This window comes from Heloderma suspectum, chromosome 3 (genome assembly GCF_057233095.1).
Source record: "Heloderma suspectum isolate Gila_16-S chromosome 3, 16-S_ref, whole genome shotgun sequence".
NCBI lineage: Eukaryota > Metazoa > Chordata > Lepidosauria > Squamata > Helodermatidae > Heloderma > Heloderma suspectum.
The window spans coordinates 85,375,530-85,397,989 of record NC_139460.1 but is presented as its reverse complement, the minus strand read 5'-3'; the positions used below and the strand labels follow the sequence as shown (position 1 = coordinate 85,397,989).

Here is a 22,460-nt window from a genome sequence, read left to right as displayed (position 1 = left end):
CCATGTGATCAGGAGTTCTAATCATGATGCATGCTTGCCTAATACCCACAATTGTTGATGGCATGAACTTGTCAATAATGTGTCTTCTCAGGAATCTTTAGCTTTTTTTTTTTTTTAAAGTTCAGACTACTTTAACAGTAAGATCACTTGGAGTAGGAAGCAATGACAAAAGCCGTACAAAGTTCGGGTCTCCAACATTTTCTGTATTGGAGTTTGAGTTTTCTAACTTTTATGTTTTCTTTTCTCCCTTTTGAGATCAAGATGCTTTACAAGTTGTTCACTGTTACTACCATAAGCTCGTGATAGGTTATATTGTTAGGATTGAGCCCAGGCCCTCTGGTTTGGCTTCGGACTCAGACTCTGATTCAGATTCAGAGACGGAGCTAGAAGAAGCCCAGCAGAGACAGGGTGTGGGGGAGGAAATTCCCCAAGACTCCCCCGGTATCAACAAAGAACCTTCCCAGGGGCTTAGCGAGGAGGAGGGCCAGGCTCAGAGACCTTCTCCCCCTACGGGAGCCTGACCCCTGTCAGAGGGGGAGGAAGCATCAGGATTGGCAGATGTCAGACTCTGCCACAGAGTTAAGCAGGAGAAGTTGAGAGGAGGTGGGAAGCGTCCCACCCAATTGGCTGTCCATCAGAAGTTGGCCTGGGAGGAACTTCTTTGAAGGAAGGAGACCAAAAAGAGCTGGCTGAGCACACCAAGGAAACCTGTCCATTTCAGTTGAAAGGCAACTGCCCTACTTTCAGTAGCTTTTGTACCAAAAGATTTATTTTGCTAATTAGGCCTAGAGGACAGCTCTTAGCTTTCGTAGTTGCTTCAGAGGTGAAGAAGTGCTATTAGTGGAATAAAGAGTGTGGATTGCACAGTTAGGAGTCTCAGTTGCCTCGTTACTCAGTGGGAGGGCTTGGAATCCCTGATAGATATATGGGTTTGCTTTTAAAATGGGGTTAGTCAGCTCGGGTATTAAAGTATTGTGGATTTTCTGGTGCTTGGAATAGAAAGCACAGCCTGGCTTCCCCCCCCCCTTTTTTTTACAATTACTTATGTAGCTGAAGTAGTAGTGTGGACGGGATAATTACAGTTGTGTTCTATATCAAATGGCTCTTCTGTAGTAGGCCCTTCCAAGTCAACACCTCTTCTGTACCACAGTACAAATGAAGATGTGAAGTCCAAAATACATGCTTGAAGAAAATTATAGTGACATTCTGCTTTAACAACTGACTCTATCAATATGACCTTTTAATTATGGTACTACAGATGATAACTTTTATATAGCAAATGTTAATTCTTAGAATCATAGAATCATAGGGTTGGAAGGGGCCTACAAGACCATCGAGTCCAACCCCCATTGCTGACATCTTAATAGAATGTTAGCAATTTAAAGAGATCTAAAATAACTCTTAATCTGCTTGAGAGCAGAATGAAAAGATTTAAGATAGTATTCACAGCACTATTGGACAGTCCTAGACTTAGTGGAACAAAATGTGAATTCCATGTCAAATGCTAATATAAATGTCCTGTTGTAACATGTAATGTAACAGATTATGTAACAGATTTAAAAAAACTTGAGCAAGTAAAAGGGAAGAGGGGGTGAAAATGCTGAAAAATCAGGATTGTGTGGAAAGTCCCAGTGGATGCTCTCCACTTCACAAAGTTGTTCTCCACATGTAGAGAACGACAAAGGAACAATGGAGTGGACCACGCTCCGCTTCCTCATGCATTAACTATCCACAGATTAAGAACGCCTGAATATAGCTATAGTGATCTGATAAAAGGTGACTTTGGAACTTTAATTACAACTTTGGAACTACTGAATTTGATTGGTGTTGTATTCATTCATTAAGTTTACAAATTCATTTTATAAAACTGTATATTTCTTAGAAATGGAAAATTTCCCACAAAAAATACAGCAGTGGAAACGTTTCTGAACAATTTTCTACTGCACATTGACGGTGAAGTGCAAAAACGACTTAAATTTTAAAATGTAATGCTTAGTTACAGTTAAAATATCAGAATGACTGATAATAAATGTTTCAATATTATAAGATGTTCAGTGCCGTATTTACGGAACATGCATGATCTGACTTCCTACATACTACAACTGGCAGTAGCCTAAACAAGTAGATTTAGCACTGAATCATGTTCTTGGAACTGTAAAGTAATTTACAGTGCAATCCTATACATGTCTACTCAGAAGTAAGCCCCATTGAGTTCTTGGAACTTACTCTCAGGTAAGTGTGTATAGGATTGTAGCCTTACAGACATGAATGTAGTGCAGAGTAGTTCTTTGTTACTGTTCATTTTGACTAGAAAAGCCCTGCTACAATGTGAGATTTCTGATTAGTGTTATACAGATTAGCTTGAAGACAGTAGCCCCATTTAGGCATTCAAGAGAATGCATGAGGGTTCAAAGCGTATGCTGGGATGGGGCCATGCATGCTGCCCCTCCCACCTCAGTTCAGACCAACGGCAAGGTCTGAATAGGAGTTTACTCACACATTTGAACTCCCACCATGATTGGGAACCCTGCTTTATTACACAAGAAATTTAACTCATCTAATTACAACTGGATGAAAATGCTTTTGAAATTATCCATTATAAAGTAGTTAGTTTAAATAATCTAAACAGCCTATTAAACTGTTCACTGCTCTAACATCTAAACAGCCTATTAAACTATTCACTGCTATAGCAACTATCCAATGGATAATTTAAACAGCCTATTAATGTAATTGCAGTCTGACTGCAGATATATTTAAAATCTTTGTGAAAATAAAATTTACTCAGTTTTATTGCATGTTGTAAAACAGCCTGTTGAGCAGTAACTTAAAATTGGTTTCGTAGAAATAGTTCCAACACTGGGAAAACATCATGCGGAACCTCAAACTTTTAAAAACTATTCATTTTTATATATAGCTAAGTGGAAGACAAGAAAAATTCTAGTTTAAACTTCATGGAGAACATGGTCTCGGATAATAGGGAGAAATATCACTTGAAATACTGAGCTGTGCTAACTGAGCAGTGCATTTGCTGTTGTGAATGCATTAATATTTTGTTCAGTAGATATTAAAGCTCAAAAGCTTGTGAATGTGTGGCTTGCTGACTTGTGGGTTCTAGAATTTTGTTTACAAAAATATTCCTTTGTAAGGAAATGAATCTTAATGTTTTCTAGCATCAGCAAAAATACTGAAGAACATGTGTGAGAATTTTTATAAGTATTCAAGGCCCCAAAAAATTCGAATTTGTGTTGGAACATGGAATGTCAATGGTGGAAAGCAGTTTCGAAGCATTGCCTTTAGAAACCAGACCCTCACTGACTGGCTTTTAGATGCACCAAAAGTGGCTGGTATCAGTGAATGCCAAGGTGAGAGTCATTACCATATTATCAGTTTGTTTGGATTTTTAGTCATTCTGATTTTGTTGTCTTAAAATAATTAAAATTATTGTATATTAGCTGCAGATCGAAGGAGCAAGCCAATTGACATATTTGCTATAGGATTTGAAGAAATGGTAGAGCTAAATGCAGGAAACATTGTGAGTGCAAGGTAAGTGCCATTGCTGAATAAAACACGCAAGCAAGTTAAGCAGATTTTGTTAAATTTTCAGAATTTTTGTGAAAACGTATTGCTATGCTAAACAATTCAAAACCTAGTCATCAAATGCTGATACCTGTCCCTGATATAGGATTCACTTGTGTCTAGGGAATTCTATAGTTACCTGTATATGCACAGCAGTGTCTATCCCTTTGACCCCTAATGGCAGCCCATCTGAAACATATCACAAGCTGGTTTTTAAACTGGAGGAATGTCAGAGGCAGTTTGCAGTATAACAAATGCTGTTAAGAACAAAATGTTGAACTTACTATGGTACATGCTATCTTATGAATTGCAGTCCTACATGGGTTTGTGCTGGCACCATAATAGTAACTTGTCAGAAAAGCTTATTTATAATAATTTAAAATAGTCTTCAGGCTACACAGCTCTTTTTGGAGTCTATCTTAGAAATATTTTCTTTTACTATACTATAACACTACAGAAATATAAAAAAAAAAATGTCCAATCCAAGGTTCACATTGTGATAGAGTTAAGGAACTCATGTTATAAATTAAAGAAATTGGTTCCAAACCACAGCTGTCACTTTTATTTGGTCTACACATCTTTCCTATTTGGCTAAAATATTGCAGCAAACTGTCCTTGCTATAGTTTCTTATTCTGTTAAATTAGCATCTTGTATTGTATCCCATGTGCAAGAACAAATACATTGTTTTTGTTGTCTTGGGCAAAGTTTGCAAGCCCTTATGTTCTGTAAAAACTAAATAGTGTTATTTCCCCACACTGGCAGTACAACCAATCAAAAGTTATGGGCTGCTGAATTGCAGAAGACTATCTCAAGAGATTACAAATATGTTCTGCTGGCTTCAGAACAGTTGGTGGGTGTTTGCCTCTTTGTATTCATCAGACCTCAGCATGCACCGTTTATCAGGTCAGTGAACCGACATGCTAAAACAAATAAGTTCAAGTCATTTAAGGGGAATTAACTTAGGTTGACAAGTATATTTCAGTTGCATATTTAAGCTACTGTGTTTACATCAGGACCAGCCTCATTTGCTAAGAGGTCATAGCTGACTCTGTTAGGCAGCACTTCCGATACAAAAGCCGATAGAAGGAACATTTAAACTTCATGGAGAACATGGTCTCGGATAACAGGGAGAAATATCACTTGAAATACTGAGCTGTGCTAACTGAGCAGTGCATTTGCTGTTGTGAATGCATTATTATTTGTTCAGTAGATATGCAAGTTCTGCTAACCTGCCCTGTTTCACAAATAAACGTTTTAGCTCGTTTCCAGTTTTCCCTCCAAAGTGCTAAATCTCTGTTTCAAGCACTGCTTGCAGAAGGGAATCAGTGGAGCACAACAGAATCAGTGGGGGCCTAAGCGTCCCATTGTACACTGCCCATTGTAACTACCCAGTTGCCTGTGAAAAATAAGAACTATCTGCAGGTGATCAGGCAGGAGAGCTTTTTTAAACTGGGAAATAAGTGGTTCCCTGCTGTGTGTGCCAAAAATAACTAACATAGATATGTGCAGCCAGGACAGATTAGTAAAATTAGGCTCGGATTACCTTCAGTTAAAAAAAAAAATAGAATTGATTTTATTTGAAGCAAATGAAGCTTCTAGAACCTGTTGCCAACAAGTTTTTAAAAGCTCAACTGAATTTGTTTTAACTATCATTGTAGGGATGTTGCAGTTGATACTGTAAAGACTGGCATGGGAGGAGCTACTGGTAATAAAGGTGCAGTAGCAATTCGAATGTTGTTTCATACGTCCAGTCTTTGCTTTGTGTGCAGTCACTTTGCTGCAGGACAGTCACAAGTCAAAGAGAGAAATGAAGATTTCATGGAAATATGTCGAAAACTGAGCTTCCCAATGGTAAGGAGTAATTGGATCACCTCATTGGGATAATTCCTAAAAAGCATTTTAACAAATTTCCAATTAATTCATTTTCAAGGTGCCTGAAAGGAAATCTTGTATAGCAATCAAAAGCAGGCATTGTGTAAGAACCTTTAATAAAGGAGTCCTAGCTTGCATAATGAAATGAAACAAATATATAATCTCTGAGAAACATTTGACTGTAATCCATTCCTTTACTCATATTTCAACACCAGAAATCATTCGATCTTGACATGAACTTTTGATCATGTTTTCTGTGATACTGACGTATTTTGAATTCTTATTCTGAGGAACCCATGTACTTGTTGTTGTTCAGTCGTTCAGTCATGTCCGACTCTTCGTGACCCCATGGACCATAGCACGCCAGGCCTTCCTGTCCTGCGCTCTCTCCCAGAGTATGCTCAAGTCCATATTCATTGCATCAGTTTTTCTGGAATTCTTTTGCTTTCTCCATGATCCAACGAAAGTTTGATCTCTAGTTCCTCTGCCTCTTCAAAACCCAGCTTGTAGTTCCGGTAGTTCTCGGTTCGCATACTGCTGAAGCCTAGCTTGTAGGATTTTGAGCATCACCTTGCTGGCATGTGAAATGAGCGCAATTCTGCGGTAGTTTGAACACTCTTTGGCGTTGCCCTTCTTTGGAATTGGAATGTAAACTGACCTTTTCCAGTCTTGCAGCCACTGTTGAGTGTTCCAAATGTGTTGGCATATTGAATGCAGCACTTTAATAGCATCATCTTTTAGGATTTTAAATAGCTCAGCTGGAATACTGTCATCTCCGCTAGCTTTGTTGTTAGTAATGCTTCCTAAGGCCCACTTGACTTCACTCTCGAGGATGTCCGGCTCAAGTTCAGTGACCGCACTATCATGGCTATCAGGGACATTCAGATCTTTCCTGTATAGTTCTTCTGTGTATTCTTGCCACCTCTTCTTAATCTCATCTGCTTCTGTTAGGTCCCTGCCTTCTTTGTCCTTTATCATGCCCGTCTTTGCACAAAACGTTCCCTTGAGATCTCCAATTTTTTGGAAGAGATCTCTAGTCTTTCCCATTCTGTTGTTTTCTTCTATTTCTTTGCATTGTTTATTTAAGAAGGCCTTCTTGTCTCTCCTTGCTATTCTCTGGAAATCTGCATTCAGTTGGATATATCTTCCCCTTTCTCCCTTGCTTTTCACTTCCCTTCTTTCCTCAGCTACTTGTAAAGCCTCATCAGACAGCCACTTTGCTTTCTTGCATTTCTTTTTCTTTGGGATGGATTTAGTTGCTGCCTCCTGAACAATGTTACAGACTTCCGTATATAGTTCCTCAGGCATTCTGTCTATCAGGTCTAATCCCTTCAATCTATTCTTCACCTCCACTGTATATTCATAAGGGATATGATTGAGGTCATACCTGAATGGTTTAGTGGTTTTCCCTACGTTCTTCAATTTAAGCCTCAATTTTGCAAGAAGCAGCTCATGATCTGAGCCACAGTCAACTCCAGGTCTTGTTTTTACTGACTGTATAGAGCTTCTCCATCTTTGGCTGCAAAGGACATAATCAATCTGATTTTGATATTGACTATCTGGTGATGTCCATGTGTAGAGTCGCCTCTTGTGCTGTGTTTGCTATGATCAGCGTGTTCTCTTGGCAAAACTCTATTAACCTTTGTCCTGCTTCATTTTGTACACCAAGGCCATGCTTGCCTGTTATCCCGGTGATTTCTTGACTTCCTACTTAAGCATTCCAATCCCCTATGATGAAGAGGACATCTTTTTTGGGTGTTAGTTCTAGAAGGTGTTGTAGGTCTTCATAGAACTGATCAACCTCAGCTTCTTGGGCCTCAGTGGTTGGGGCATAGACTTGAATTACTGTGATGTTGAATGGTTTGCCTTGGATTCGTACTGAGATCATTCTATCGTTCTTAAGATTGTACCCCAGTACTGCTTTTCCCACCCTTTTGTTGACTATGAGTGCTACTCCATTTCTTCTAAGGGATTCTTGCCCACAGTAGTAGATATAATGGTCACCTGAATTAAATTAGCCCATGCTTGTCCATTTTAGTTCGCTGATTCCCAAGATGTCGATGTTCAATCTTGCCATCTCATGTTTGACCACCTCCAGCTTACCTTGATTCATTGATCTTACATTCCAGGTTCCTAAACAATATTGTTCTTTACAGCATCGGATTTTCTTTTCACCACCAGACACATCCACAGCTGAGTGTCCTTTCAGCCCAGCCGCTTCACTCTTTCTGGCGCTACTTGGAAATTCCCTCTGCTCTTCCCCAGTAGTATATTGGACACCTTCCGACCTGAGGGGCTCATCTTCCGGCATCATATCTTTTAGCTTTGTGATACGTTCCATGGGGTTTTCTTGGCAATAATGCTGGAGTGGGTTGCCATTTCCTTCTCCAATGTACCACATTTTGTCAGAACTCTCTGCCATGACCTGTCCGTCTTGGGTGGGCCGGCACGGAATAGCTTATGGCTTCACTGAGTTACGCAAGCCCCTTCGCCACAACAAGGCAGTGATCCATGAAGGGGAACCCATGTACTACCTCCATACATTTTCCATAGTATTTTATTTCTGTCCATGATGTTTACCAAGTATTTATAATAAGGTAAATTTATTGTAAACTAACCTTGCATGCTACAGGAAGTAAGCAAGGAAATTTGAAGGGACTCGCAATAATTTTAATAAGTTTAAATTGTTGTTTAATCTTCATGTGTTTCATAACTGTGAAATCATCAGCCAAGACTGGTCATTTTGAATCTGCTAGCTTAGTACAATATATTTTTATGCTTTATAAAAATGGCTTTATAATAAAGATAACCTTTTCTTTTCATTTCCAAAATCAAAGTAGAACAGTGCAATGTCTTCAAATCCAGTTGATTTTATTGTCAACACATTCTAATGCTCAGTATGGTTCCAACCCATAATTGCACTCATTTGTACAACTTGATGTCAGGAAGTGAGAATCAGCACATTTTAACTCAATGTGAGTTTAAAGAATGATGATGTTTAATTAATGTTTCCCTCATCCAAGCCACTGTGAAATATGACACTGCAAGTCACTCTCTTTCAGCCTGCCTATCTCATAGGGTTATGAAAACAAATGGAGGGGACCATGTACACTGTCCTGAGCTTTTTGGAGGAAGGGCAGGATACCTGGTCTTTCAAGTACTGAAAGGCCAGACATCCTAGAGACTGACAAAACATGGATCTTACTCATTTTTACAAAAATGTAAATTCATATGTTCTTTTATGATTTTAAGTAGATGTAGCACTTGGGTTCAAACTTGGTTTTAGTTGTGTTCTCTTTTTTCCAGGGAAGAATGCTTTTTTCCCATGACTATGTATTCTGGTGTGGCGATTTTAATTACCGTATAGATCTTCCTAATGAGGAAGTAAAAGAACTAATTCGGCAGCAGAATTGGGATACTCTTATTGCAGGAGATCAACTTATTAATCAGAAAAATGCTGGGCAGGTAACATTTCAAGTTTCCTTACGGATGTGTTCATTCTTTGTTGAGGGTTGTAGAAGTTGGTCTGCTCATTCATCAGGGCAATTCTGCATGGTCAGAAATAATCTGGTTTAAAACTCACTAGTCTGGTACTATTCCTAGCTGGATCTATTGTGGCACAGGTGCTTACACAACAGTTACTACAATGGCATCCTGAGTCATGCAAGGCAGAGGCAAAAGCTTTTGTCCCACTTGTTGTTAAATAGAAACTTTTGCAGCTAGTGTTAGGAGTCTTGGAGCATTCTGAAAGCACCTAGGGTGCAAAGGGCAACAATAGTCCTGCCCCCTCTCTATCCTGAAAATGTAGGTTCTTATACCATAAAGGTTCATTCCTTGTCATTGGGGGATCAGCACAAGGATCTCTCAAATGGTTCTGCTCTGCTTATTCCTGTTAGGGAAGTCCTAGAAGGAGATGAAAGATGGTTGCTAATGTTCTCTGCTAGTGGTCCTACAAGTTCAGTCTTGTCTTGTGTCCCACTCCTGATCAGCTTATATATGAGGATACTTGGTGAATTGTTCAGATGTATGGCATTAGGTTCCATTAACCTTTATACCTTTCAACTCAGATCATGCTTTCTTGGTACTTAGTGTGTTGCTATAGTTGGGGACTTGATATGGACTAGCCAATTGATATTGAATCCAGGTAGGATTGATATCTCTATTGTTGGCATGCTGTGGCTTGATTATGGCTGAAGTGGTAATCCTGAAGTACAACACAGACGTAGAATGCAGATGGGGGCACACATAACTGAGGGCCAAATAAGATATGATTGGGAAGCATGTACATTTTATTCATATGTATGCCCCACTCACACACAAAGTGTGAGGGGGTGTCTTTTTTTCCTTCAAGCCATTGTGTGTGCAGGGGAAGGAACTGAAACTCTGCTCCCTTACTTTGCACTCCATTCCTTGAAGCAGTTTTCTCACAGCAGAGCTCATTCCCAGTATTAGAGCTGGACTGGGAGATAGATGTGTGAAGTAAGGCGGGGAGAAGGGATGGCTTAGTTTCCATTGCCTGTCTAAAACACACACACACTGCTACCACCACTCTATTTTAAATGTAAATGGGGCAGACATGAATAAATACTTGGGACTCCCCTGCCATGTCTAGTCTGGTTAATAATCCTCCTCCAACCAAATAATCCTTGTGCATAAAGAACTAGCATATCACTGAGAAAGATAGGCCAGAACTCTTTTCCCTTACATGCTAGTTTCTTTATGGATGGATTTTTTTCTATGGAAGAGCATTGTCATGAGAGTCCCCCACTCCCACACCTGCAGCCTGAAGTGGTACAGCCCAGACTGGTTTACCAGCTTGAGCAGAGCTCGGCTTGTGTGACCTAGAGAAGAAAAGTGCATTGGAATTGCTTTCACTGATAGGTTGCAATCTTCTCCAGCCAGAGAACAATGTTGGTTCTGGATATGGCACAGTACTGAGGATGCAGATTGCAGATGTGGATTGGAGTGTCTTTCACCAAGAAGGCTGGGTCCTTTTGTACTGGATGTAGATACCACAGCCGTCATTCATGACTTCGTAAACTCAATGTTGTATTACAGTAATGTGTTCTATGTGGGTCTGCTTTTGACTGACTAGCTAGAAGCTATTGCTAATGCACAATGCAGCACCACACCCTTTGACAAGAATAGGTTGTTCGGAACATATTATATAAGTTGCTGGAAACTTATATAACACCAATTACCTAGGGAGGTAATGGGCACTCCCACACTGGAGGCATTCAAGATAAAACTGGACAGCCATCTGTCAGGGATGCTTTGACTTGGATTCCTGCATTGAGCAGGGGGTTGGACTCGATGGTCATATAGGCCCCTTCCAACCCTACTATTCTATGATTCTATGTTCCTTACAACCCAGGCATCAGTGAAAGTTTCTACACAAACTTCCTATTGTGTTCTAGGCATAATTCAAGGTGCTGCTTTTAATTGTTAGTGAGCACTTTTGTCCACTAATAGTCTGAGAGATCCTCTGAGTATACCCATTTAGTAATAAGAAATTTGTTTAGTCTTTTAAGGTGCTACAAGATTCTTGTTTTTGAGGACATTGATGATTGTTGTAGTTTATTCGGTCAGTCGCTTCCAACTCTTTGTGACTTCATGGACCAGCCCACGCCAGAGCTTCCTGTCAGCCGTCGCCACCCCCAGCTCCCCCAAGGTTGAACCTGTCACCTCCAGAATATCATCCATCCACCTTGCCCTTGGTCGGCCCCTCTTCCTTTTGCCTTCCACCTTCCCTAGCATCAGCATCTTCTCCAGGGTATCCTGTCTTCTCATTATGTGACCAGAGTACTTCAGTTTTGCCTTTAATATCATTCCCTCAAGTGAACAGTCTGGCCTGATTTCCCAGAGTATGGACTGGTTTGATCTTCTTGCAGTCTAAGGCACTCTCAAAATTTTCCTCCAGCACCACAGTTCAAAAGCATCTATCTTCCTTCGCTCAACCTTCCTTATGGTCCAGCTCTCGCAGCGATAGGTTACTACGGGGAACACCATTGCTTTAACTATGCGGACCTTTGTTGTCAGTGTGATGTCTCTGCTCTTAACTATTTTATCAAGATTTGTCATTGCTCTCCTCCCAAGAAGTAACCGTCTTCTGATTTCCTGGCTGCAGTCAGCGTCTGCAGTAATCTTTGCGCCTAGAAAGACAAAGTCTGTCACTGCCTCCACATTTTCTCCCTCTTTTTGCCATTTATCAATCAAGCTGGTTGCCCTAATCTTGGTTTTTTTGAGGTTTAACTGCAAGCCAGCTTTTGCACTTTCTTCTTTCACATTCGTCATGAGGTTCCTCAGCTCCTCCTCGCTTTCAGCCATCAAAGTGGTATCATCTGCATATCTGAGATTGTTAATGTTTCTTCCAGAGATTTTAACTCCAGCCTTGGCTTCATCAAGCCCAGCATGTTGCATGATGTGTTCTGCGTACAGGTTGAATAGGTAGGGTGAGAGTATACAACTCTGCCATACTCCTTTCCCAATCTTAAACCAGTCCGTTGTTCCGTGGTCTGTTCTTACCGTTGCTACTTGGTCGTTATACAGATTCCTCGTATCCCCATCCCACCAAGAACTTGCCACAATTTGTTATGATCCACACAGTCAAAGGCTGTAGAATAATCAATAAAACAGAAATAGATGTTTTTCTGAAACTCCCTGGCTTTCTCCATTATCCAGTGGATATTGGCAATTTGGTCTCTAGTTCCTCTGCCTTTTGTAAACCCAGCTTGTACATCTGGCAATTCTCGTTCCATGAATTGCTGGAATCTACCTTGCAAGATCTTGAGCATTACCTTACTGGCATGTGAAATAAGTGCCACTGTTTGATAGTTTGAACATTCTTTGGTGCTTCCTTTTTTTGGTATGGGGATATAGGTTGATTTTTTCCAACCTGTTGGCCATTCTTGTGTTTTCCAAATTTGCTGGCATATGGCATGCATCACCTTGACAGCATCATCTTGCAAGATTTTAAAGAGTTCAGCTGGGATACCGTCATCTCCTGCTGTCTTGTTATTAGCAATGCTTCTTAAGGCCCATTTAACCTCACTCTTCAGGATGTCTGGCTCTAGCTCACTGACCACACCGTCAAATCTATCCTCGATATTATTATCCTTCCTATACAGATCTTCCGTATATTCTTGCCACCTTTTCTTGATCTCTTCTGCCTCTTGTTAGGTCCTTGCCATCTTTGTTTTTGATCATACCCATTTTTGCCTGGAATTTACCTCCGATGTTTCTAATTTTCTGGAAGAGGTCTCTTGTCCTTCCTATTCTATTATCTTCTTCTGCTTCCGCACATTGCTTGTTTAAAAATAATTCCTTATCTCTTCTGGCTAACCTCTGGAGTTTTGCATTTAATTGGGCATATCTCCCCCTATCACTGTTGCCTTTTGCTTTCCTTCTTTCTTGGGCTGCTTCCAGTGTCTCAGCAGACAGCCATCCTGCCTCCTTGGTTTTCTTTTTCTTTGGGACTTTTTTGTTGCCGCCTCCTGAACAATGTTGCGAACTTCTGTCCATAGTTCTTCCGGGATCCTATCTACTAAATCTAGTCCCTTAAGTCTATTCTTCACCTCCACTGCATATTTATGAGGAATATTCGTGAGCTCATATCTAACTGATCTGTGGGTCTTCCCTATTCTCTTTAGTCTGATTCTAAATTGTGCAATAAGAAGTTCGTGATCTGAACTACAGTCAACTCCAGGTCTTGTTTTTACCGACTGCATAGATGTCCGCCACCTTTGGCTACAAAGGATGTAGTCAATCTGATTTCAGTGTCCACCATCTGGTGAAGTCCTTGTATAAAGTCGTCTCTTAGGTTGTTGGAAGAGAGTGTTTTTATGCACAGTGAGTTGTCTTGGCAAAATTCTATCAGCCTATGTCCTGCTCATTTTGTTCTCTCAGACCATGCTTGCCTGTAATTCCAGTTGTCGTTTGACTACCCACCTTAGCATTCCAATCTCCTGTAATGAAAATAACATCTTTTTTTGGCGTACTATCCAGTAGGTGCTGCAGATCCTCATAGAACTGATCTACATTTGCTTCTTCAGCATCTGTGGTTGGGGCGTATATTTGGCTCACTGTGATGTTAAATGGCTTACCCTGAATTTGAATTGAGATCATTCTGTCATTTGTTGGATTGTCTCCAAGCACTACTTTAGCCACTTTATTATTAATTATGAAGGCTACTTCATTTCTTCTGTGGTCCTCTTGTCCACAGTAGTAGATCTGGTGGTCATTGATGACTGCAACACCATAAAACATTGATGATTGCAACACCATAAAAAATAACCATCTTCATTCTTTCTAGAACATATGTTTATTGGTTTGCAATCGTTGATATTACTTTGATATTACTTTGAATAATTTTGATCAAAGGTGTATATGATGTATATAGTGTTTAGCACTTATGTTTAGATTATTACCTAATAAAAAGTAGAAGAGCAAACTCTTTAATATAGCCCATTTTTATTATGGGGTTAATAAAATATATCTCTCAATTTGTAGTACTCAAAATTTCAGAAACAAATCTACATGGCAAAATGATAGAACAAAAATTCTAAAATCAACTTTACCCTAAGGTAGTTTAAGAATACATATTATTACTTTAAAAAAAACACACACACCTTATTTCATTATCTATATACACGTTCAAACAAGTACGAGTTTGAAATTCATTTGCTGGAATTTTAAACCAGATTGTTTGTCCTATCAATGACTGCTTTATATACAAAGTGTGTTTTCCAATTTAGTTCACATGATCAAGCAGCCCATCATGGCTTATTTATTTAAGCTACAGTGGGATGTGGTGCAAGAGGACAGCCATTTTGAATATTCAAGACGTGACTGCAGCTTGTTATGTTGTCCAGACCCGGCGAGGGTGGGTTGTTGGCATGGTTAATAAACCACCCACAACCCTAAAACAGCCCGTGGGTTCCGTGTGGTTTGTTAACGATGCCAACAACTCACCCTTGCTGAATTTGGACAACTGTCAGGGTGGAAACTGAGCCGATAGAGCCTCAGAGCAGTTCTGATTCTGAGGAGGATCAGCAATCCGTGGGAGAAGAGCCAGCTCATCCCTCACAGGCACAGCAGCTGGCAGAGATTCCTCCTGCCGGCATTCCTGAGATAGATAGTGATCCTAGCAGTGAGAAAGTGCGGGAGGGGGGCTTGCTGGATGCTCGACGCAGACGCAAAGAGCGACAAGCGATGGAGGGCGCGGAAAGGAGGCTTAGCGCCCGTTTGGCGCGCAAGCAACGGCCGCCTCCCGTGGACCCAAGGGAAAGAGGGAGGATCTCTCCCTAGCCCGTAAGTTCAGGGTCTTCAAGTGACTCTCCTTCAAACGGGTATCAACTGCCTACTCAGCGCATAGGCCACTCTGCTGTTCCTTGCTTAGTCACTGGTGATTAGCATCTGAAAGAGTCATAAAGTTGTAAAAGGATTAAAGCCTTGAAAAGAATCCTTTCGTCTGTGTCTTGAGTTGGCTATTGGAGTCTACTGAAAGAGGCCACTAGGGCGCCTCCTGGCAAAGACACAACAAGTGGCTTGAATATTCAAACACCACCTGGCATGCAGCATTGTAATGTTGCAGCTTGCCTGATGCTGTACCTTCCTTCCTACAGATATTTAGAGGCTTTCTGGAAGGAAAAATAGCCTTTGCCCCAACATACAAATATGACTTGTTTTCGGATGACTATGATACTAGTGAAAAATGTCGTACACCAGCCTGGACAGATCGCATACTGTGGAGGAGAAGAAAATGGCCTTTTGACCGATCAGGTCAGATAATTGAGTATTATCAGTGCAAGTAGTATAACTACTTCTGATAGGATAGTATAATTCTTAAAGGTTCATGTTTTTATTTAATACTGAAACAATGTATGAAATAACTTGTTCATTTTGGGTTATTGGGCTATATAGTTTGTGACTCTTGTAATATGCACAGTAATAGCCAGAGACACACAAGAGATTTTAAAATTTCTGTGGAATTAATGGCCTTGTGTTTATATTCTGTACATGAATACATATGCCCAAATAAATGAAAGGTGTGTAAAGCAGTTTAAACACTAGAAACGTGCAACATAAATGCTAAGTATGAAGTATAAAATGCATGTGCACCCTGTACACTTGGAGAATTGTGTGGAGGTCTTTCTTTAGAAACTCAAAGCAAAGTTGCAATGTTCTCCTAGCGACCATTTCACACTAACTTTAAATAGATGCATGCCTAATTCTGTGTGTGTCCTTCTCATTTGATGAGATACCCAGGTATGTTGTACTCAGCTAGACATACCTGAGTACAAAACCAAAGTGAAAATCTTCCTCCAGACAGGCTTCTTTTCCCCATTGTAAGTTTATAATCTGCATGTTTATAGCATATTCATAGAATTTCTTATATGGATTTTTAGCGGAAGATATGGATCTTCTGAATTCCAGTTTTCATGATGAAAGTAAACTTATTTACACCTGGAATCCTGGAACTTTGTTATATTATGGAAGGGCAGAGCTGAAAACATCTGATCATAGGTTTGAACTTGAACTTTTGTTATATCTTCTAATTTGTTGAAAAAGTTTCATGGTTTTTCTCAGCTACCAAATGTTTTGTAACCTTTACTGGTATTTTTTCAGGCCTGTTGTTGCACTTGTTGATATAGATATCTTTGAAGTTGATGCAGAAGAGAGGCACAACATTTACAAGGAAGTAATTGCAGTGCAGGGACCACCTGACGGTACTATAATGATCTCCATCAAAGGATCTTCATCTGAAGAGAACTATTTTGATGACAACTTGATTGATGAACTTCTTCAAAAGTTTGCAACTTATGGTGAAGTTATACTCATAAGGTTAGAGCAACTTCATTATAAAAAGACTACAACTTTTTCTACACTTGTCAGTTTTCTAAATTGATATTTGTCCTGCTTCTCAAATGAAAGCATCCTTATATGTCTAAGGGCCACCTATACTATTAGGTCAGGGTCTCTAAAGCAGGGCCCACAGGTGCCACTGTGTCCGCAAGGCCAGGTTGAAACGACCGCCAAGCTATTTTTTGCTCCCTATATAGGCCTATGGAGCGATTCCTCATAGGCTTGTACAGGGAGCAAATAAACCATCCTGCTGAAAAAAGGCTGGAGTGGGGGCAAAGTGCATCGCCCACCAAAGACCCTTGTGGCAATGGTCCTTGGCGGGGGGTGGACTTCACTCCTTCTCCAGCTGATTTTTGGCAGGAAGCTTTTTCTCACCCCATGCAAAGGAAGAAATTGCTGTATCCAGTTGCATAGGGATAGGGAGAGAGAAAGAGGAGCCAGAGAGAGAAAAAGAGAATAAGAAATAAAGGAAATCCAGAAAAAGAGAGAGAAAGAAATGTGCTGGGGGAGGGGGTGGAAGAAAGAGGAACCACCAGAGAGAAAGGCAGAGAAAGAAAGAAGAAACAGAGAGAGTGTGACCTCGTTTAGATGATGCAAGAGCCCATCATGGGTTAATTAAACCTTGAGGGGCTGCAGCACGTGTGGTCCACCATTATGAATATACAACTCCCAGCTGGGGGTTGCTGTGGCCTGTTGTGTCATCTGAACCCACCAGGGAGGATTAATCACAGGTTAAACAACTCTTGCATAACTCTAGAACAGGCTATGGGGTATACAAGGGCTGTTTAACCCTTGGATAACCCTCCCCAGCTGGGTGCACACCACACAACAAGCCACGGCAACCCCCAATTGGGGGTTGCATATTTATAATATCAGATGGCACACACTGCAGCCCCTCAAGGTTTAATTAACCTACAATGGGCTGTCATGTCGTCTGAACTGGCCCAGAGAGAGAAACAGGAGCCAGGCATAGAGAGGAAGGAAGGACAGCCAGAGAGATGGACAGAAGGAAGGAAAGAAAGAGGAGCCAGAGAAAAGAAAAGAGAGAAAAGCCACAGAGAGAGAGAGAAGCCAGAGTGGGTACCGCACACACAGGATGCACTTCATGTAGTCGTACACACAAACATAGATAAAGGGACACTCCTGACATTTTTGTGATTGGCATCCGACTCCCCTACAGCAATCAATTTGTGGTGGTGCCCAGGATACTTTCAAAATGCCAAATGTGCCCAAGGGTCCGAAAAGGTCGGCGACCCCTGTATTAGGTTGCCTCAAACGATGGGCTAGTAGGGCTCCTGTGTGAAGGAGTGCTCACCTCCAGAAAAAGTCTCCTCAGGAGAAAGCAACTCTTCAGGAGTAGGGGTCTGGAAGGGAAGCTCTGATTACTGCAGCTGAGGTACAGCAGGTGTTGGACTTAAAAGCCTTCACTGAAAACCCAGCCAGCGTTGGAACAAATTTGTCCATCCCGCCTGTGTTATGCACCTTGCCTCCTGAACTACGTCCTGTGATTGCAGCTGTGTTTCCTAACCTTTTGGACCACCTAACAACTCTGCTTCTGGACTGCGTAACGTACCTGACTGATTTACTGTGTTTGACATCTTGCCTGTTACTGTGACCACTCCTGCTGATCCTTTTTATCTGACTGAGTGCCTGTGTTCTGACTTCTGCCTAAATTTAGACCACCTCTGTTGTAGCCTGAACCCCACTGGATAACCAGCCATAGGCTTGAAGGTTTGCTGACATCACTGCAGTTAGCATTTACTACAGTCAAAGCAAGACAGGCGGGAGAGGAAAGAGCTGTATGGTGATGCTTCAGCATTTGGAGAAGAAAGGAAGGAGAGCACTGGAAGCTAAAAAGCTGATGGGGGGGGTAGTGTTAGAGGCAGAGAGTTTGGAAATTGTATACCTGTCCATCCTTTATAATCTGTCAGAAATATGTCAGAGGGAGGGGAGTTCAAAACGTCAGGGTAGATCCAAAGGCAGGGATGAAAACCGGCATTCTGGTGGCACTGGAAGACTTTATCAGGCAGGCTTGCAGAAGGTTAGAGTGTTAGCAGCCACCAATACCAGAACTTCCAAGGTTAGACAGAGTACTGCCTGTGAGACACTCTCAAGCAATGGACAAAAATCCAGAAAAGGGGGTACAGCAGATACCTGTTGGGGAACTTGGGGAGGAAAAGATTGTGGCAGCATAGGGCCCAACAAGACATTTCTCTTGCATGACCCTCCACTCCAGGAGCACTCATGAATGACAACAAACCATGAAGATCACTGAGTTCAGGGATCCAAGACCACTTATAATTTGAATAGATGAGTATTTCAGTAGTATTTGGAAGATTGCATGAGCCCAGGGCTCTTGATAGCCAATTAATGAGTGGCAAGATGTCCTGATTGCATTAGGATATTGAGAAATCAATTTTTGTGCGTCTAAGAGCTCCCTAAACAGAGGCATAGACAGCCAGTATGCTTTCTCATACATGTCAGTATGGTGTTATGACTAGTCCTGCAAACACACCTTTGTCCTGGGTAGCCATCTCTTAACCTTTATAGACAAAATGGCAAAGCTAAGACTGCTCTGGAAGTGTGGGGACAAAATGGAAGTGAGCTGGTGCTCTCTGGTAACAGTATAAATGTATTTTAATTTATCTCTTTAATACTTGATATATTTTACAATTTAGATTTGTAGAAGACAAAATGTGGGTGACATTTTTGGAAGGGAGTTCTGCTTTGAATGTTCTTAACCTGAATGGTGTTGAGGTAACAAACATTTCTAAACATATTTGTCGCTTGCTAAGTACTAGTACTTTAAGCATATATTGATTGATTGTTGTAGAGTGGGATTCTTTATTCATAGGAGATAGATTTCCAATGAATCATTCTTGCATAGTTTGTGAATTTTAGGGCTTAATTTTGAGCTGAGGCCTGCTGAAAATATATAATTCTCCAGTGGGCCGTGATTCAAAAGTGTATCTGGAAAATGGACACCTGGAACAAAATGTTACAATTCACGGTTGGCCTCCCAACAGGAGTGTTTCCATTCAGAATTCTAGCCAGCCTGAAACAAGAACATTTGTAGTGCTCTTGAGTGGGTGGGGGGCTTCCCACTCTGCTGAAACCTTCCTCTGCTGAAACCTTCCTCCGCTGTGCAATATACTGTCAAGGGCTTCAAGATCACAGCTGACTTCCAGATTTGAATCTTAGGTGTTCATTGGTATATAGCTGGAGGGGGAGAATATAGTGTGTGTAGGAGAGTTCTTAAACTTCATGACACGCATCCCTTCCAACCCTGATGCTCATCTCCAAGATGAGCATCTCAGCTGAGGCAAGTCCACTCCCTCCTATTTTTCTGTATTTTCCTTTCTTTCTTTTTTAAGTTGCGTGTGTGTTTTCAGCTTTTAACATTCCATGACTCACCTGCCATCAGCCATAGATTTGATAGCTAGATACATGCACTCCATCCCTCTTCCAAACCCTTTAGACTAGGGGTGGGCAACTTGTGGCCCTCCAGATTTTGGCCTTTGTTGTTCAGTCGTTAAGTCATGTCCGACTCTTCGTGACCCCACGAACCATACCACGCCAGGTCTTCCTGTCCTCCGCTCACTCCCAGAGTGTGCTCAAGTTCATATTCATCGCATTGGTGATGCTATCTAGCCATCTCATCCTCTGCCGTCCCCTTCTCCTTTTGTCTTCAATCTTTCCCAGCATCAGGGTCTTTTCCAGTGAGTTTTCTCTCTGCGTTAGGTGGCCAAAATATTTGAGCTTCAGCTTCAGTATCTGTCCTTCCAATAAGCAGTCAGGGTTGATTTCCTTTAGGATTGACTGATTTGACCTCTTTGCAGTCCAGGGGACTCGTAAGAGTCTTCTCCAGCATCACAGTTCGAAAGCATCAATTCTTCGGCGCTCAGCCTTCCTTATAGTCCAGCTCTCACAGCCATATGCTGCTACTGGGAAAACCATAGCTTTGATTATACGGACCTTTGTCGGCAAGGTGATGTCTCTGCTTCTTACTATGCTGTCTAGGTTGGCCATAGCTTTCCTTCCAAGGAGCAAGCATCTTTTAATTTCATGGCTACAGTCACCGCCTGCGGTGATCTTTGAGCCCAAGAAAATAAAATCTATCACTGCTTCCATTTCTTCCCCTTCTATATGCCAGGAAGTGATGGGGCCACATGCCATGATCTTAGTTTTCTTAATGTTGAGTTTCAAACCAGCTTTTGCACTCTCCACTTTCACCCTCAACAAGACGCTCTTTCGATCCTCTTCGCTTTCTGCCATTAGGGTGGTATCGTCTGCGTATCTGAGGTGGTTGATAATTCTCCCGGCAATCTTAATTCCGACCTGTGATTCATCCAACCTGGCGTTTCTCATGATGTACTCTGCATATAAGTTAAATAAGCAGGGTGACAATATATAGCCTTGTCGTACCCCTTTCCCAATTTTGAACCAATCGGTTGTTCCATGTCCGGTTTTTGCTGTTGCTTCTGAACCTCGTACAGGTTTCTCAGGAGACAGGTAAGGTGGTCTGGTACTCCCATCTCTTTAAGCATTTGCCACAGTTTGTTGTGATCCACACAATCAAAGGCTTTAGCGTAGTCAATGAAGCAGAAATAGACGTTTTTCTGGAATTCTCTTGCTTTCTCCATGATGCAGCGAATGTTGGCGATTTGATCTCTAGTTCCTCTGCCTATTCGAAACCCAGCTTGTACTTCTGGTAGTTCTCGGTTCACATACTGCTGAAGCCTAGCTTGTAGGATTTTGAGCATCACCTTGCTGGCATGTGAAATGAGTGCAGTTGTGCGGTAGTTTGAACACTCTTTGGCATTGCCCTTCTTTGGAATTGGAATGTAAACTGACCTTTTCCAGTCTTGTGGCCACTGTTGAGTGTTCCAAATGTGCTGGCATATTGAGTGCAGCACTTTAACAGCATCAACTTTTAGGATTTTAAATAGCTCAGCTAGAATACTGTCATCTCCGCTAGCTTTGTTGTTACTAATGCTTCCTAAGGCCCACTTGACTTCACTCTCTAGGTTGTCCGGCTCAAGTCCAGTGACCGCACTATCATGGCTATCAGGTACATTAAGATCTTTCCTGTATAGTTCTTCTCTTCTTAAACTCATCTGCTTCTGTTAGGTCCCTGCCTTCTTTGTCCTTTATCATGCCCGTCTCTGCACAAAACGTTCCCTTGAGATCTCCGATTTTCTTGAAAAGATCTTTCAAGTCTTTCCCTTCTATTGTTTTCCTTGATTTCTTTGCATTGTTCATTTAAGAAGGCCTTCTTGTCTCTCCTTGCTATTCCCTGGAAATCTGCATTCAGTTGGATATATCTTCCCCTTTCTCCCTTGGTTTTCGCTTCCCTTCTTTCCTCAGCTATTGTAAAGCCTCCTCAGACAGCCACTTTGCTTTCTTGCATTTCTTTTTCTTTGGAATGGATTTAGGTGCTGCCTCCTGAACAATGTTACGGACCTCTGTCCATAGTTCCTCAGGCACTCTATCAGGTCTAATCCCTTCAATCTATTCCTCACCTCCACTGTATATTCATAAGGGATATGATTGAGGTCATACCTGAATGGTTTAGTGGTTTTCCCTACGTTCTTCAATTTAAGCCTCAATTTTGCAAAAAGAAGCTCATGATCTGAGCCACAGTCAGCTCCAGGTCTTGTTTTTACTGACTGTATGGAGCTTCTCCATCTTTGGCTGCAAAGTACATAATCAATCTGATTTCGATATTGACCATCTGGTGATGTCCATGTGTAGAGTCGCCTCTTGTGCTGTTGGAAAAGAGTGTTTGCTATGATCAGCGTGTTCTTTTGGCAAAACTCTATTAGCCTTTGTCCTGCTTCATTTTGTACACCAAGGCCATGCTTGCCTGTTATCCCGGTGATTTCTTGACTTCCTACTTAAGCATTCCAATCCCCTATGATGAAGAGGACATCTTTTTTGGGTGTTAGTTCTAGAAGGTGTTGTAGGTCTTCATAGAACCGATCAACCTCAGCTTCTTGGGCCTCAGTGGTTGGGGCATAGACTTGAATTACTGTGATGTTGAATGGTTTGCCTTGGATTCGTACTGAGATCATTCTATCGTTTTTGAGATTGTACCCCAGTACTGCTTTTCCCACCCTTTTGTTGACTATGAATGCTACTCCATTTC

At 41.4% G+C, this 22,460-nt stretch overlaps 1 protein-coding gene across 11 annotated transcripts in view; it reads left to right on the top strand.

Moving 5' to 3' along the window:
• Window positions 1-22,460, top strand: part of SYNJ1 (synaptojanin 1) — a 94,074-nt gene that overhangs the window by 44,497 nt on the left and 27,117 nt on the right. For 10 of the 11 annotated variants that reach the window (XM_084843600.1, XM_084843596.1, XM_084843595.1 and 7 more), the window contains 9 exons: window positions 3,171-3,362; window positions 3,453-3,543; window positions 4,340-4,480; window positions 5,236-5,428; window positions 8,756-8,914; window positions 15,073-15,229; window positions 15,856-15,973; window positions 16,076-16,291; window positions 18,991-19,069. In XM_084843600.1, the coding sequence (XP_084699726.1) occupies window positions 3,171-3,362; window positions 3,453-3,543; window positions 4,340-4,480; window positions 5,236-5,428; window positions 8,756-8,914; window positions 15,073-15,229; window positions 15,856-15,973; window positions 16,076-16,291; window positions 18,991-19,069 (1,346 nt within the window). The remainder of the gene's footprint in view (window positions 1-3,170; window positions 3,363-3,452; window positions 3,544-4,339; window positions 4,481-5,235; window positions 5,429-8,755; window positions 8,915-15,072; window positions 15,230-15,855; window positions 15,974-16,075; window positions 16,292-18,990; window positions 19,070-22,460) is intronic. The other variant, XM_084843604.1, reaches the window with a different exon arrangement.